The sequence below is a fragment of the Sphaerodactylus townsendi genome, linkage group LG06 (genome assembly GCF_021028975.2).
Source record: "Sphaerodactylus townsendi isolate TG3544 linkage group LG06, MPM_Stown_v2.3, whole genome shotgun sequence".
NCBI lineage: Eukaryota > Metazoa > Chordata > Lepidosauria > Squamata > Sphaerodactylidae > Sphaerodactylus > Sphaerodactylus townsendi.
The window spans coordinates 116,892,340-116,906,380 of record NC_059430.1 but is presented as its reverse complement, the minus strand read 5'-3'; the positions used below and the strand labels follow the sequence as shown (position 1 = coordinate 116,906,380).

General features: G+C 48.9%; 1 protein-coding gene across 1 annotated transcript in view; it reads right to left on the bottom strand.

The window, feature by feature from the left end:
- Positions 1-14,041, bottom strand: part of LGI4 (leucine rich repeat LGI family member 4) — a 30,224-nt gene that overhangs the window by 3,728 nt on the left and 12,455 nt on the right. The window contains exons 7-8 of the mRNA XM_048500553.1: positions 9,632-9,796; positions 8,290-8,795 (exon numbers count right to left, since the gene is read on the bottom strand). Coding sequence (XP_048356510.1) covers positions 8,290-8,795; positions 9,632-9,796 — 671 coding nt within the window. The remainder of the gene's footprint in view (positions 1-8,289; positions 8,796-9,631; positions 9,797-14,041) is intronic.

The following is a 14,041-nucleotide window of genomic DNA, read 5'->3' as shown; positions in this document are numbered from 1 at the left end:
TTCCCATGAGCTCTGCCAATTGGCCATGCTGCAGGGGTTGATAAGAATTGTAGTTCATGAACATAGATTGGAGACCCCTGCCTGTAGGTTGAAGACCCCTGCCCTGGATTATTTCATTGGTGAAGCCCCTCCCAATCCCTCACCTTCACGACCAGAGGAAGATGGAAAAATCTTTTAAACAAAACTGAGTAAAGTTGAGGATGTTTAAAATTCCACAATTCATAATTCCTCCTCTAAAGGATACAAGGTATTATTGAATACCATAGAGATTGAAAAATGTAGGCATCAGTGTTAAAATTAACATTGTTTCTCTATTTCTTAACATGTCAGCACATGTAAGAAAGGCCTATAACTGTGTCCAAAATATTCTACACCTCAGCCAGAGGCCGCTTAGATTTTGAGGCCCTCCAGGTTTTGGCCTGCCAAGCCTAGGTAAAACCGGCACTGCATCTAAAGCTAAAGTGTGCTAAAAATCACTGGGCCCACAGTTGCTGATTTGTGCCACAATCTCGCGACTTCCATTCTCAGATCGTGGTAATGGAAGTTCTCAGCACTGTTTCTCGATGTGGTTTCAGAAGGGCAAGCCATTAAAAAAAGCCATTAAACATTCAATTGCTGGGTAAAGGATTATTGTTATTGTTAAAAAGAGCTCTTTAAAGAAACAGTCTGTGAAAGACCAAGACAAGCTGAATAGAGGAAAATTAATCGGCAAGTTGAACCATACAAAGAACACCCAATGTTTTATGTCAGTTTGCTTGGTTCTAATGAAAAGTAATACACAGATTTTGGTCTTGTTTTTGGATTCTGCATGGACCAGTAGGGTGTACCACTTTTTATTCATCAAATGTTTGCATAGTATAGTTTCTTGCTACAGGCAACTGAGATCCAAACTATACGTTGGGCGTGAGCTGCGGAGGCTTATCTGGTGAACCACATTAGCTTGTGCACTGCAGCACATGCCAGCTGGGTGACCTTGGGCTAGTCAAAGTTCTTCGGAGCTCTCTCAGCCCCACCCACCTCACAGGGTGTTTGTTATGAAGGGGGAAGGGAAAGGAGCTTGTAAGCCCCTTTGAGTCTCCTTACAGGAGAGAAAGGGGGGATATAAATCCAAACTCTTCTTTTTCTACACCTAGTGCTTTGGAGGGTGCAGTCTATGGAATTACCACTGTGGCTGTCCCTCCCCTCCCCAAACCACAGTTTCCCCTGACTACACGCCCAAAATCTGCAGGTAGTTCCCAATTCGCAGCTGGCAACTCTAGCCAAAACTTTTTTGGCTGGGGAACAAATCATCGGATGACACCACAGCACAGACCCAATTGGGCCCTTTCAGCAATTTTTAAACAGTCAGATTTTCCTACAAAATGGTGTTGGCATCATGGGTTGGAGTCAGACCCACGTCCACCGTAACACACAGTTTGGCCCTGAGGTGTGAAATGGGTCCCTGGTAACCAGAGGTGGGATCCAGCAGGTTCTCACAGGTTTCCGAGAGTAGGTTACTAATTATTTGTGTGTGCCGAGAGGGGGTTACTAATGGGTGATTTTGCCATGTGATTTTTGCCTTAGTTACGCCCCTCCTCTCAGCAGTAGAGTGCAGAACTTGAATCAGTCTAGCAGGAGGTGCACCGGCGTGCGTGGCAGCCTGCGCCTGCGTGCATTCATATCCCGCCCAAGGACCAGCGCAGCGGCTGCATATTTGCCACAGCCCCGCCCAGGAATGCCCCGCCCCCGGAATGCCCGCCCACGCCCCATTGTGCCCCGCCCAGCCCCATTGGCGCCACACCACAGTTTGAATCCCATCACCATGGGAACCTGTTACTAAAATGTTTGGATCCCACCACTGCTGGTAACTCTAGGGCCCCTTCCGCACATGCAGAATGATGCACTTCCAATTCACTTTCACAATTGCTTGCAAGTGGATTTTGCTGTTCCGCACAGTAACATCCAGCGGCAAAGTGCATTGAAAGTGGATTGAAAGTGCATTATTCTGCATGTGCGGAAGGGGCCCTAGGGCTGGCCCTCACACCAGAGTTTATTCTAGAATTCTCCTCAAAGTCTGGAGGCTGCTTACAACAAAAAAATCTATAACTGCGAAGCCTGAACAGATCCACAGAAAAATGTCAAAGGTTGAACAAAGCATCATCTGAAGCAGAGTTATGCCCTTCTGACTTCAGTGGGCTTGGAAGGCGGAAATGTTGCTCAAAAGTGCACTGTGCAGCCAACAAACACGCATATCATTACAAACATTACAAACAGCATCCTTTCCCTGCACCAGCATCTTCCGTAAAAGTTCCACTCTGTAGGCACCTTCTAAAAATCAATAGCCAATCAAGCTCTTTTCATAGCCATTTCAACAGCCATTATTTTGGGCCACCGTAGGGTGCGTCTGCCAAAAAAAACCCAAGGGGGTTCTAGATCAAATCAAGCCTGAACTATCCCTAGAAGCTAAAATGACGAAACTGAGGCTATTGTACTCAGTCCCACTATAAGAAGACGAGAGCTGCTGGAAAAGACAATAATGCTAGGAAGGTTGAAGGGAGCAGGAGAAGAGGTTTTGGCTCTGTTCCCCACAAACCTTTTAAAAAGCTTTGAGGCAGGAAAGAAATATGTTTCCTCCATGAAGTTCTGCATTGTTTTTACCCCCAAACATTTTATCTGCAGCCTCAAAACCTTTTTAAATGAATCTTTCAAAACAATTCAAAACAACCTTTCAAAACAATTCAAAACCTTTCAAAACAATTCTCCGCTTGAAACATTTTGAAAACATCTTCAGTTCCTGTGCGATCTATTTATTGTTTCTCACTCTTCTCTGCTTTCCCTGAACTTCCTTCTTAATGCCAATTTCTGAGCTCATTCCATTTTCTCTGGCCTGTTTGTTTGCAGCATTTCTGTTTTTTAGTGGGGGGGGGGGATAATTGAAGCATGAAGTACGCGACGAGTATAGAATCACAGCACAAATGTGTGAAGCAGCCAAACATTGATTCAACACAGAACTCGAAGAAGAAGAAGAGGAAGAGGAAGAATTGGATTAATATCCTCCCTTTTTCTCCTGCAGGAGACTCAAAGGGGCTTACAATCTCCTTGCCCATCCCCTCTCACAACAAACACCCTATGAGATAGGTGGGGCTGAGAGAGCTCCGAAAAGCTGTGACTAGCCCAAGGTCATCCAGCTGGCGTGTGTGAGAGTGCACAGACTAATCTGAATTCCCTAGATAAGCCTCCACAGCTCAGGTGGCAGAGTGGGGAATCAAACCCGGTTCCTCCAGATTAGAATGCACCTGCTCTTAACCACTACACCACTGCTGCTGGGAAAATAGTGTAATGGTAACTAGGAATTGTTTTGAGCGGTGAGTGCAGACATACATCATTGTAAAGGGAGGGACTGAAAAAGTTTTAGAACCATTTTAGGTGATTTGTGCGGAAAGAGCCGAAGACCCAACATGAGGCTGGCTGACTCAGTAACGGAAGCCACGGCTCTCAGCTTGCAAGACCTGAACAAGGCTGTTAACGATAGGACGCTCTGGAGGGCACTGAGTCATAAGGTCACCATGAGTCAGAAGTGAATCGATGGCTTTTAACACACATAGTATAAGTCCATGGCCTACAAGAGGGGATCTCCCAGAAAATTAGTGGGAGGGGCATAATTATCCCACAAGTTTTCAAGTATGTGGGCCCCAAAAAGGGTTATGAGCATGGCATCCTCCAGGAATCACAACTGATCTCTGCATGACCAAGGGATCAATTGCCCTGGAGGAAACGTCAGCTTTGGAGGGTGGGCTCTCAGGCATTCATGGACTGGGGCTACATATTCTGGTTTGGGAAATTCCTGTTCCCAGGCACCGCTCCCAAATCTCCAGGAATTTCTCAAGCCAAAGTAGGAAGTCCTAGGCCAGGGATTCCTCACCAGGGTTCCGTGGTACCTGGCGGTGTTGTGAGCATGTCCCAGGGGTACCGCGGCAACGCTACCACCTCCCTCACTTTTGTGGTGTCTCCTGCCGGTGCCAGCAAGGACATGGAACTGGCCCAGGAGGCAGGGCCTGCCACGAGGTCAGCAGTCAATTCCCCCCCCCCCCAGTGCTTTCCTTCACCCTGGGAGGGGAAAGTTGGGGGGTGGCAAGTAGGAGAACTGAGAGGGGAAGGTGGGGGAGATGGCAGGGGTACCCTGAGATATGAAGAGTGAGGTCAAGGGTACCGTGGTGTTGAAAAGGTTGGGAAACACTGCCCTAGGCCATGGCAGAGTTTCAAGTTGTAGCTGCTGCATCTTGTATCCTCAGCCATCAGATTTTTGTCTCCAGGTTCTGCCACCTTCTTAAAGTTAGAGAATTTAGGGGCAAAACTTAGACATGACATGAGGCGACTCACAGTTACACATCTCGTCGGGGAACATCACCTTCACAATGTTCTGTTTCTCCACTGGAAACAGCCCTCCCCTCACAGCAGTTTCTGCTGCCAAAATCAGCAGGGAGGAAAGCCTGAAGCGCCTTTTTCCTGTTAGGGTTGCCAACCTCCAGGTGGTGCCTGGAGAGCTTCTGGTATTACAACTGATCTCCACCCAACCTAGATCAGTTCCCCTGGAAAAAATGGCTGCTTTGGAGGGTGAACTCTGTGCCATTATGACCTACTGAGGTACTTCCGTTCTCCAAGCTCCACCCCCTAGCCCCCTGGCATTTCCTAACCCAGAGCTGGCAACACAATCTCCTGTGCTGTACTCCAAAGCTGAACAGAACACTATGAAGTTGAATTCCCCTGATAAGACATGGCTGCAAGTCAGTTTGGGCACCCTTGACTTGACTCATGACGCATGTAGCACGTATTTTCACCCTTAAACCTGGACCTCCCCTGTGTGATGTAGTGGCTAAGAACAGGTGAACTCTAACCTGGAGAACTGGGTTTGATTCCCCACCGCTCCACATGAGCGGCAGTGTCTTATCTGATGAACCAGATTTGCTTCCCCACTCCTACTTTCCTGCTGGGTCACCTGGGGCTACACACCGACCGTTCAGAACCCTCAGCCCCACCTACCTCACAAGGTGTCTGTTGTAGGGAGAGGAAGGGAAATGAGTTTGTAAACCCCTTTGAGGCTCCTTACAGGAAAGAACGGCAGGGTATAAATCAAAACGTCTTCATCTTCTGGCATGCAGAAGAGGAGGAGGAGCATCTTTCATCCCTGGCTGTATGTTCTGCCAAGGAGATTCTGAGTGTCTCCAAGGCACAGCGTGAAGTCAGAGCAAAAGGAAGGAGGATGCTTAGCAACCAGTTAGTCAAGAGCTAAGTCATTAAAAGCATCAGAGCAGAGTGGGCGGATGTCTAGCTTTGTGGAAAGATGGAAGCCCGACGACTTCCTTTCCTCACCTTCCTTTCTCTGAACCTGGAGTCTTCTGTCTCTTGACAGTTCTGCTCAGTCGGCCCCATGAGGCAGAGAAGCATCTCAGACAAGCTTACAGGAAACAGGCTACCTTATATGGATCCTGCCCATTTGCTATCTCAGGGGTGAAGATATGCAAGGCCCATTGTGCATGGAATGCTCTCTGCAGCACTCCTAACCCTGCAGTCCCTTCACGGGTCTGTCTGTCTGTCTGTCTGTCTGTCTGTCTGTCTGTCTGTCTGTCTCTCTCTCTCTCTCTCTCTCACTGTGTGTGTGTGTGTGTGTCTGTCTGTCTCCTCGGGTTTCCCTGTTTAAACACAATGAGGAGTTCTCTGTCTGCCACGCAGTCACGATCACGTGTGTGGCTGCCTGCCTCCACTCAATATTATCTTTTAAAGGTAATATCGATATTGCTTGTATTAATATAGCAATATCGCTGAGGCTGCTTTTCGTCGCTCTTGCATTTTTAGGGAAAACTCATCCATGGATCCCTGAGAGGAGTGAGTGGGAGACCATTCCCCCTACCGAGGATCACTGAGGGGGGACATTCTCCCTTCTCACATGTCAGGGATTCACAGCTGTCTTTCCCCTAAAAATGCAAGAGCAACGATAAGCAGCCTCAACAATATTGATGTAAGTAATATTGATATTCCCTTTAAAGGGCTTTGAAGAAACAAAACAGGCAACCTTCATCTTGCCTTTTTTTTTGACTGCCGTGATCCAGAAGGAGGGAAACCTTACAGCAAGAGAGAAACCTCATGGTTTCCCTGCTCTGACAAACTGTGCGGTACCCAGCAACGCAATTCTAATGGCATCGGTACAAGACTCTCTGCCCCGCAGGAACCAAACACTCGTTGCAGGGCAGAACACCAGTGTATAATCAGCTCAAGTCTGTGGAGAGCTTGGGGAAATCCTGGAGATTTGAGGATAGTTCTTGGGGAAGGTGGAGTCTGGGCGGGGGGGGGCTTCTACAGAATAAGATGCCACACAGTCCTGGCTCCCAAGTTGCCATTTTCTCCAGGGTCTGGATCAGTAGGTCTGGATCAGTAGGTCTGGTCTGGATCAGTAGGTCTGGATCAGTAGGTCTGGTCTGGATCAGTAGGAGTTCTGGGAGAACTTCCGGTTGGCAGCCCTAAGTGAGGACTTTAGCCACGCTCTCAAAACATAGCATAGATACCCTGTTTCCCCGAAAAGAAGACCTATCCTGAAAATAAGCCCTAGCATGATTTTTTGGGATTTTTGGAGGATGCTTGAAATATAAGCCCTACTCCAAAAATAAGTCCTAGTTACAGATTTCCCAGTGCAGCTGATCTGGCCATGTGGGGGATGCAAAATCATGGAAAAAGAATAAGACATCCCCTGAAAATAAGCCCAAAAGTACCAGTATCTTTTGGAGCAAAAATTAATATAAGACCCTGTCTTATTTTCGGAGAAACACGGTAGGTGGCATGGCAAAGTCACACATAGCTCTCGAACCTCTGAGTTAATATCCCTGCCGTAGTCAGTATTGGTTTCAGATTTTGGGGAACCAGAGAGTTCCCAGAGGCCCCTTTCGTGTCTACTCTCCCATGTGTCTCTCTACCTGTCCATACATCCTTCCTTTTCCCGGCTCACAAGCCCTTCTACTGCACACGGCCACCGTCATCTGAACTTCCCAGTCATGCCCTGATGGTCCTGCCATATTGCTGCGGTCCTCATCTACTGAAGGGTCTGGAGTCTTTGTACTGCTGCTTCTCCTGCCAGGAGGTTAGGAGCTGTCTGTGGTATCAGTGTGTGTCCTTGCCTGTTCTTTCACGCCCTTATCTATCTCTCTTGGCTTCTCTCTGGGAAAACTGTCTGTACGCTTGACGAAAGGATAACATAGCAACTCTGCCCTGAGAACCCAGCTTCACAGTTATGTAAACATCCAACTGTACTCTACTGTCTGCTTAAACCAGTTTCACTTGCCACTGGAAAGGGGGGGCCTTTTACATGTATATCACAGGGCCACTTGGGTTGCCTTTCCAGATCTTTCTACTGTTCTCACCTGCCAATATCCTGCTATAGTTCTACAGTAAAGAATATCATGCTTCAGTTCTGAGCTCTTCAACTGAGACTATAGTCAAGGGGCACGGCACTTCCAACAGCACTTTCCCTGAGGACACTGGGCAGTGTGTGCAGCTGGGGGGCATTCACAAGTAAGCAGGCAAGGAGGAAGAAGAAGAAGAAGAAGAAGAAGAAGAAGAAGAAGAAGAAGAAGAAGAAGAAGAAGAAGAAGAAGAAGAAGAAGAAGAAGAAGAAGAAGAAGAAGAAGAAGAAGAAGAAGAAGAAGAAGAGGAGGAGGAGGAGGAGGAGGAGGAGGAGGAGGAGGAGGAGGAGGAGCCCCTTTCTCTCCATCAGGAGACTCAAAGGGGCTTACAATCTCCTTGCCCTTTCCCCCTCACAACAAACACCCTGTGAGGTAGGTGGGGCTGAGAGAGCTCCGAGAAGCTGTGACTAGCCTAAGGTCACCCAGCTGGCGTGTGTGGGAGTGTACAGGCTAATCTGAATTCCCCAGATAAGCCTCCACAGCTCAGGTGGCAGAGCTGGGAATCAAACCCGGTTCCTCCAGATTAGATACATGAGCTCTTAACCTCCTATGCCACTGCTGCTCCTGGAAAGAGCATGTTGGGGAGTCAGCAGCAGTGGGTCCTGCCAGAACTCCCAGGCCCTGGCAACTGCCCCACCTGAGACTATGCAGGCGCCGGCTCTAGCCTTGGTCTTTGTGAAAGGGAACTCATGTTCTGCAGAAGGAACACAACTCATGTCGTGCAGAGGGAACTCTGCCATACTTGTGCACCTACAGTGAAACTGGCTGAAAGCTAGTGCTGCAGCAACCAATCCAGCACGCCTCCAGTGACAAAAGAGACTCCCAGCTGGCCCCGAGAAACCTTACACTCCTGGCTCACCTTGGAATCGCCAAGGAAGCGGGTCAAGCAAATGTACACATCCTCCTTGACTTTGAAATGCTTCACAGCGTAGACGTCGTCCATGTCCGGGATGTCGGTGCGAGGCGTGAATTTCTGCTTATTCCACTGGTAGATGACGGGGCGCTGGGAGCTGCTGGCCAGGATGAGATGAGGCTTGCCCGCGATCTCCAAAAACTCGGCATCCGTGTCGCGGTACCAGTCGTGCAGCAGCTGGTGCGTGTAGAAGCCGTGACCGTTCCAGCGGTACAGGGTGGTCGAGCCGGCTTTGGAACTGTCGGCCATGATGAAGTACCAGTCGCCCTCCACGCGGAAGACCTCGATGTCATTGGGCTTGCGGATGCGGGACCCCTCGATGGCTTGGGTGCGGAAGAAGCGGCCCGTCGCTTCGTCCCGCTTGTAGATGTGCGAGCCTCCAAAGAGCTGAGCCACCACCACAAAGAGTTGGCTGTCAATCACCAGGGGTTTACAGACCACAGTGGACGAGCCTTGGAAGAAGGAGTAGAGACAAGACTGATCAAGGATGGGGGGCTTTATTAGTGTCTGCTCTGGAGAGGGCCTGCAAAGTATCGGCATATGGGATGCAGTGGTGGCAAACCTTTGGCACTCCAGATGTTATGGACCACAATTCCCGTCAGCCCCTGCCAGCATGGGGCTGATGGGAACTGTAGTCCATAACATCTGGAGTGCCAAAGGTTCGCCACCACGGGATTAGGGTTACCAGCTTGGGGGAGGAGGTTGGGGAGGTGGTTGGGGAGGAGGTTGAAGATCTAGAATTATATCTTATCTCCAGATGATGGAGATCAGTCCCCCCCCCAAAAAAAATGGCTGCTTCAAGGGTGGACTCTATGGCATTACAGCCTGCTGAGGTCCCACCCATCCCCAAGCTCCACCCACCCCAGGCTCCATTCCCATTGTGGTGTAGTGGTTAGGAACCGTGGCCTCCAGTCTGGAGAACCGTGTTGGATTCCCCACTCCTCCACATGAGCAGCAGACTCTTATCTGGTGAACTGGATTTGTTTCCCCACTTCTACACAATGAAGGTTGCTGGATTACTTGGGCCAGTCACGGTTCTTTCAGCCCCACCTACCTCACAGGATGCCTGTTGTGTGGAGAAGAAATGAAGGACTTTGTAAGCCGCTTTGAGACTCCTCATGGTCAAGAAAAGTCAAGTATAAATCCAAACTCCTCTACTCTCCATCTCCAGGAATTTCCCAGCCTGCAGTTGGCTACCCTAATTGGGACAGTTGTTTAGCTACTCTAGCACAATTGACCTTGCCCATTAATCTATTCTGCAAACCTTTCAACCATTCCTGGGGCTCACCAGTGATGTTGGCATAGCTGCGGAATCTCCCTTGCTCATGATCCCACTCCAGGAAGATGCAACGTCCGAGAAAAGGCTGGGCGATCACCAAATTTTGTTCCCCATGATAGGTGAAAGTTTCCACTGACAGTGACTGGTATTGTAGGACTTGGAAGAGAACGAGGTCTGCAAGAAGAAAGAAGGCGGCAGTAAGCTCGGGAGGGTATCCCTGCCTTTTCATGTGGCTTTCATTGTCCAGAGAGGAAAACTCAATGGGGCAGCTGGAACACAGTTAATTAATAAGGACACTTGTTTTCCAAATGGGTGCCACCTCTTTATTCACTCTGTTTGATACCAGTTTTCCTTAAAGAAACTTTGGCAGTTCACAAGGCAGTGGCGTAGCGCCAAGGGGACGGGGTGGGTGCAATGCACTGGGCACGCACTGGTGCAGGGGAATGGTGGGGGCGTTCCAGGGATTGGCAGGGGTGTGGCAGGGGCGCAGGACGCAGGTATGCCCTGGGCACAGTTCCCCCTTGCTCCGCCCCTGGCACAAGCACACAGAAACCAGGCAGAGGTCATAACGGGTCACCTGGGAAGCATGGGGAATGGCACAGATGACCCCCCCCCATTTTTTAACTTGCTTCATGGGCAGGGAGAGCAGGCAGCAGTGCTTTGACTCCAGACCCACCTCTTGTCTGGTCATCTGCAAAGGATGACCATGCGGAGAAGGGGACCACACATATACCCTCTTCCTCAGCATGACCCATGATGCTACTTTCAGAATGTTGCCAATCACCAGGGGGAGTTGGGCACACAGCCAACCTACATGGCCACACTCAGGGCCACATTAACCCATGATTGGGCCCCAAGGCTCTCAGGTACTTTGGGCCCCCTCTGGCACCTCAGTCTTTCACCCCACTACAGCTGACACCCTGACCCTGGTACTGTAGGAACTAGACATCAGTGCATAGCCCTGTATCCATTTTGAGGGTCTCCTGAAGAATTTTACCCACTCTCAAGTGATCAAGATCACAACTAGACTATATTGCTCATGGAGGTGTAATACGGGAGAAGTCGGCATGACGTCACAACCCTGACGTGAGTGCGCTATTGGCCTGCTGTTGGCTTTGCAATTTACTCTCAGCCACCTTGCACAATTGCTCAGGCAACACCTGTCAGAAAGGCCGAAGCCCTAGGGCACTGGTAATAGTGCCTCAGCAACAACAACAAAATGGACATGCCCTGAGTCCCTGTGGGGCTTTTAGGCTTCGGCCTAGTCAGCTTTATGGATAATACAGTCCTGGCCACACTATGCAGACAACCATGCCCAGGGTTTGTGTCAGTGTACTTGGGCTTCCTCTTTTTCCTCACACAGTGCAATAACATTTGTTTGTGAGTAAGGGGGTTTTCTGTACAGAACTAGGGCATGCATTGCGGGAGGGGGACACAGAATGCTCTCCTTGACGTAAACCTTTACAGAACAAATGGTAGACCCTGAAAACTACATTTCCCAGGGAAGATTAACCTTGGTCGTAGAATGTCAAAATTTTAGATATAGGTGTCAGGCCTGCGCCATCCTTGGCCTGGCAAATCGCACGTACACAGCTCTGCTGCAGATGGTCCGGCCATTTCTACCTCCCAAGGCCATGAGGCCTCTTTCCTTTGTTTGCATGTAACTAGTTCAATAGTGCTTGACCTTATCTGTCTTTCAAAGGGAGTAACCTGCCTGTCCCAAAGCAATGTCTCTTTCTCGCTGTCCTTTCACATGCTGATATTGTGGGAATGCAAGGGTAGGGGGATTATGGGTTGAACCAAACTGTAACCTTTAGGTATTTACTGGGGCCAGAGAGCCAAACCCCCAGTTTTGGCTATCTGGCCGTTGGGCTAACACGTGTCAGACTCTCGAACGTGGAAATAACAGAGACCGTAGGAAAGTCCAAAAGCAGTTTATTCCATGCGAAGAGTAACAATGTATAGCAGGATCTGAGCTAGAGAGCTCAGATCCAGGACTTATATATTTCAATCCCCCCCGTTTCGCCACACACCAAATGTCCATTACAGTTTCTAGTACTACAAAGCTACAAAGAACCTGGGAACCTTTCACACCTCTTTGAAGATGGGCTGGCGCCAGGAGATTGCTAACAGGAGATTGCTAGGAAGGGAAGAGGGAAACAGGAAAACAATTGCAAATCAAACACACAGCAAGACATCAAGATACTGACAGGCATGGTGCTGACAACACGGTCCTGAATAAAGCTCTTGAACCTACCTTGAGTCTTATTACTGACTGGAGTATCAGACCCTTACAATAGGCTAATTAAGTTCTCAGAAGCCCCATAGTGCAGAGTGACAAGCTGCTGTATTGCAGTCCAAGCTCTGCTCGCAACCCAAGCCCGACAGAAGTCAGTTTCAGGTAACCGTTTCAAGATTGACTCAGCCATCCATCTTTCCAGGGATACTAAAATGAGTACCCAGTTTGGTGGGGGTAAAGTGTAGGTGACTTGGGAAGATAATGGCAAACCATCCAATGAACATAGTCTGCCTAGTAAACACTGTGATGTGGTGTCACCCCATGGGTCAGTAGTGACTCAGTGCTCACAGTGGGGAGTATGTTTTTATTTTAATCAGTATCTCAAAACCAATCTGGGCTGCTGGAATCAGAAATGTGTGAAATGGGCACCTTCTAAGAGTCAAACAACACAGCACAGTGGTAAATATGTCTAAATGCATCTGTAACTCTGCTAGTTAGCTGAGGCATCAGTTCAGATCAGCCCCACGGCATGGAAGAAGGGTGGGTGGGTTTGTTTGTTTTTAAAAAAACCTCTTTCCCCACCAGAACTGCCATTTGCCCCATAAATATACAAGCAATGGAAAGCAAACCTCTATGTTCTTCCCAGCAGAGAAAATAGTAGCAGAAAAAAAACAGTAGATTGAGCAAGGCAAAGAATTCAATCCCTTTCTCTCCCCTTTCCCCAGCCCATAGCCATGATGCAAACTGGTGTCCCACCCATTGCTGCTATTTAGGAATGTTCAACAAAAACACGCTGGAAGGAATTCATTGTTCTTCCCTGTGCTTTACCTGATGTGACCTCATGTTCGAAAGAATATTGCATTCTGCGCTACCAGCCAGCTTGGAAGAGAAGATGCCATCTGGCAAATAGGAATCCCACCGTGACAGTTTAAGCTGAGTTAAACCCTTCTAAGCCCAGTGGCACCGCTGGGCTGAGAAGGCTGCGACTACCAGAGGCGGAGCAAGGGGAAACTGCACCTGGGGTGCACGCGCTCTGCGCCCATGCCGCAGTGCCCCCCACTCTGCAATGCCCCGGAACGCCCCCACCACGCCCTGGCCATGCCTCCGCTGTGGCTCCGCCCAGGGCGTCCCCCCTGTCCCGTGTGCGCTACGCCACTGGCGACTATGCATAGGGCAGTGTTGCCAGTTCATTACTTGGCAATTCTGTACAATGTAAAAATCCTCAAGAACTGCCCCAAGACATCAGCTTCTTACGAATCCCAGCCTCTAACTTTTAAAAAAACATTGTAGTCCTTGTGACTGTGATGATAGGCTTCGTAGTATGTTGGTAGTGTCTTGGGAAGGAGGCACTCCATAGGATTTCCGAGTGGTCAGAGGGATTTGGAGGGTTTGTGTGCCCCGTCGTCTCTCCCTATGACTTGCACAAACAAAACTAATTAACGACTCTCAGGCAATGTATGCATTTTTCCTGAATTTGCATAATTTATAGGAATCCCAGGAGCCAAATTTTCTTGGCACTAAACATTTCAATGCAGAGGGTTTTTCTCTTGAGTGCCCAGAGCATTGTCTCTGCTGCAGCACAACGTAAAAGGACCAAAGAGGCCTCATCCACCGAAACACCAACAGTGCATAAAACAAGATCCCTGCAAGCCAAACTCAACTGAAACAACTTTCAAAGCCACGTCTGCATTTGCAGCATCATTCCTGTCTTCCATGTTGGACACTCTATCAACGAGAGGCTGAAAACCCACATAGACGTCATTCAGAATGAGGTGACAGACTGAGGAATGAATGGGGCTGGGGGCAGGGGTCTGGTTGTCCCTGTTGTAATATCCTCTGTCCCAATTCACCTCGCTCCTAAGATTGGACAATGCTCTGCCTGAAGATACAGAAAGCTAAAGGCCCTTTCCGCACAGACTCTTTAAAATGTTTTGAGGCAGGAAATAAAACGTTTCCTCCGAGGAGTTCTGCATGGTTTTTACCCCAAAACGTTTTATTTCCAGCCTCAAAACGTTTTAAGTGCATCCTCAAGAATAACAATTCTTTTGCTCAAATGTTTTCAAAATGTTTTGACTTGCTGTGTAACCTTTTTACGACATTTCCAGTGCCACTCTGCAGTCTTCGGACTTCCTCTTCGGTGCCATTTTCTGAACTCACTCCGTTCCATGTCGCCTGGTTAT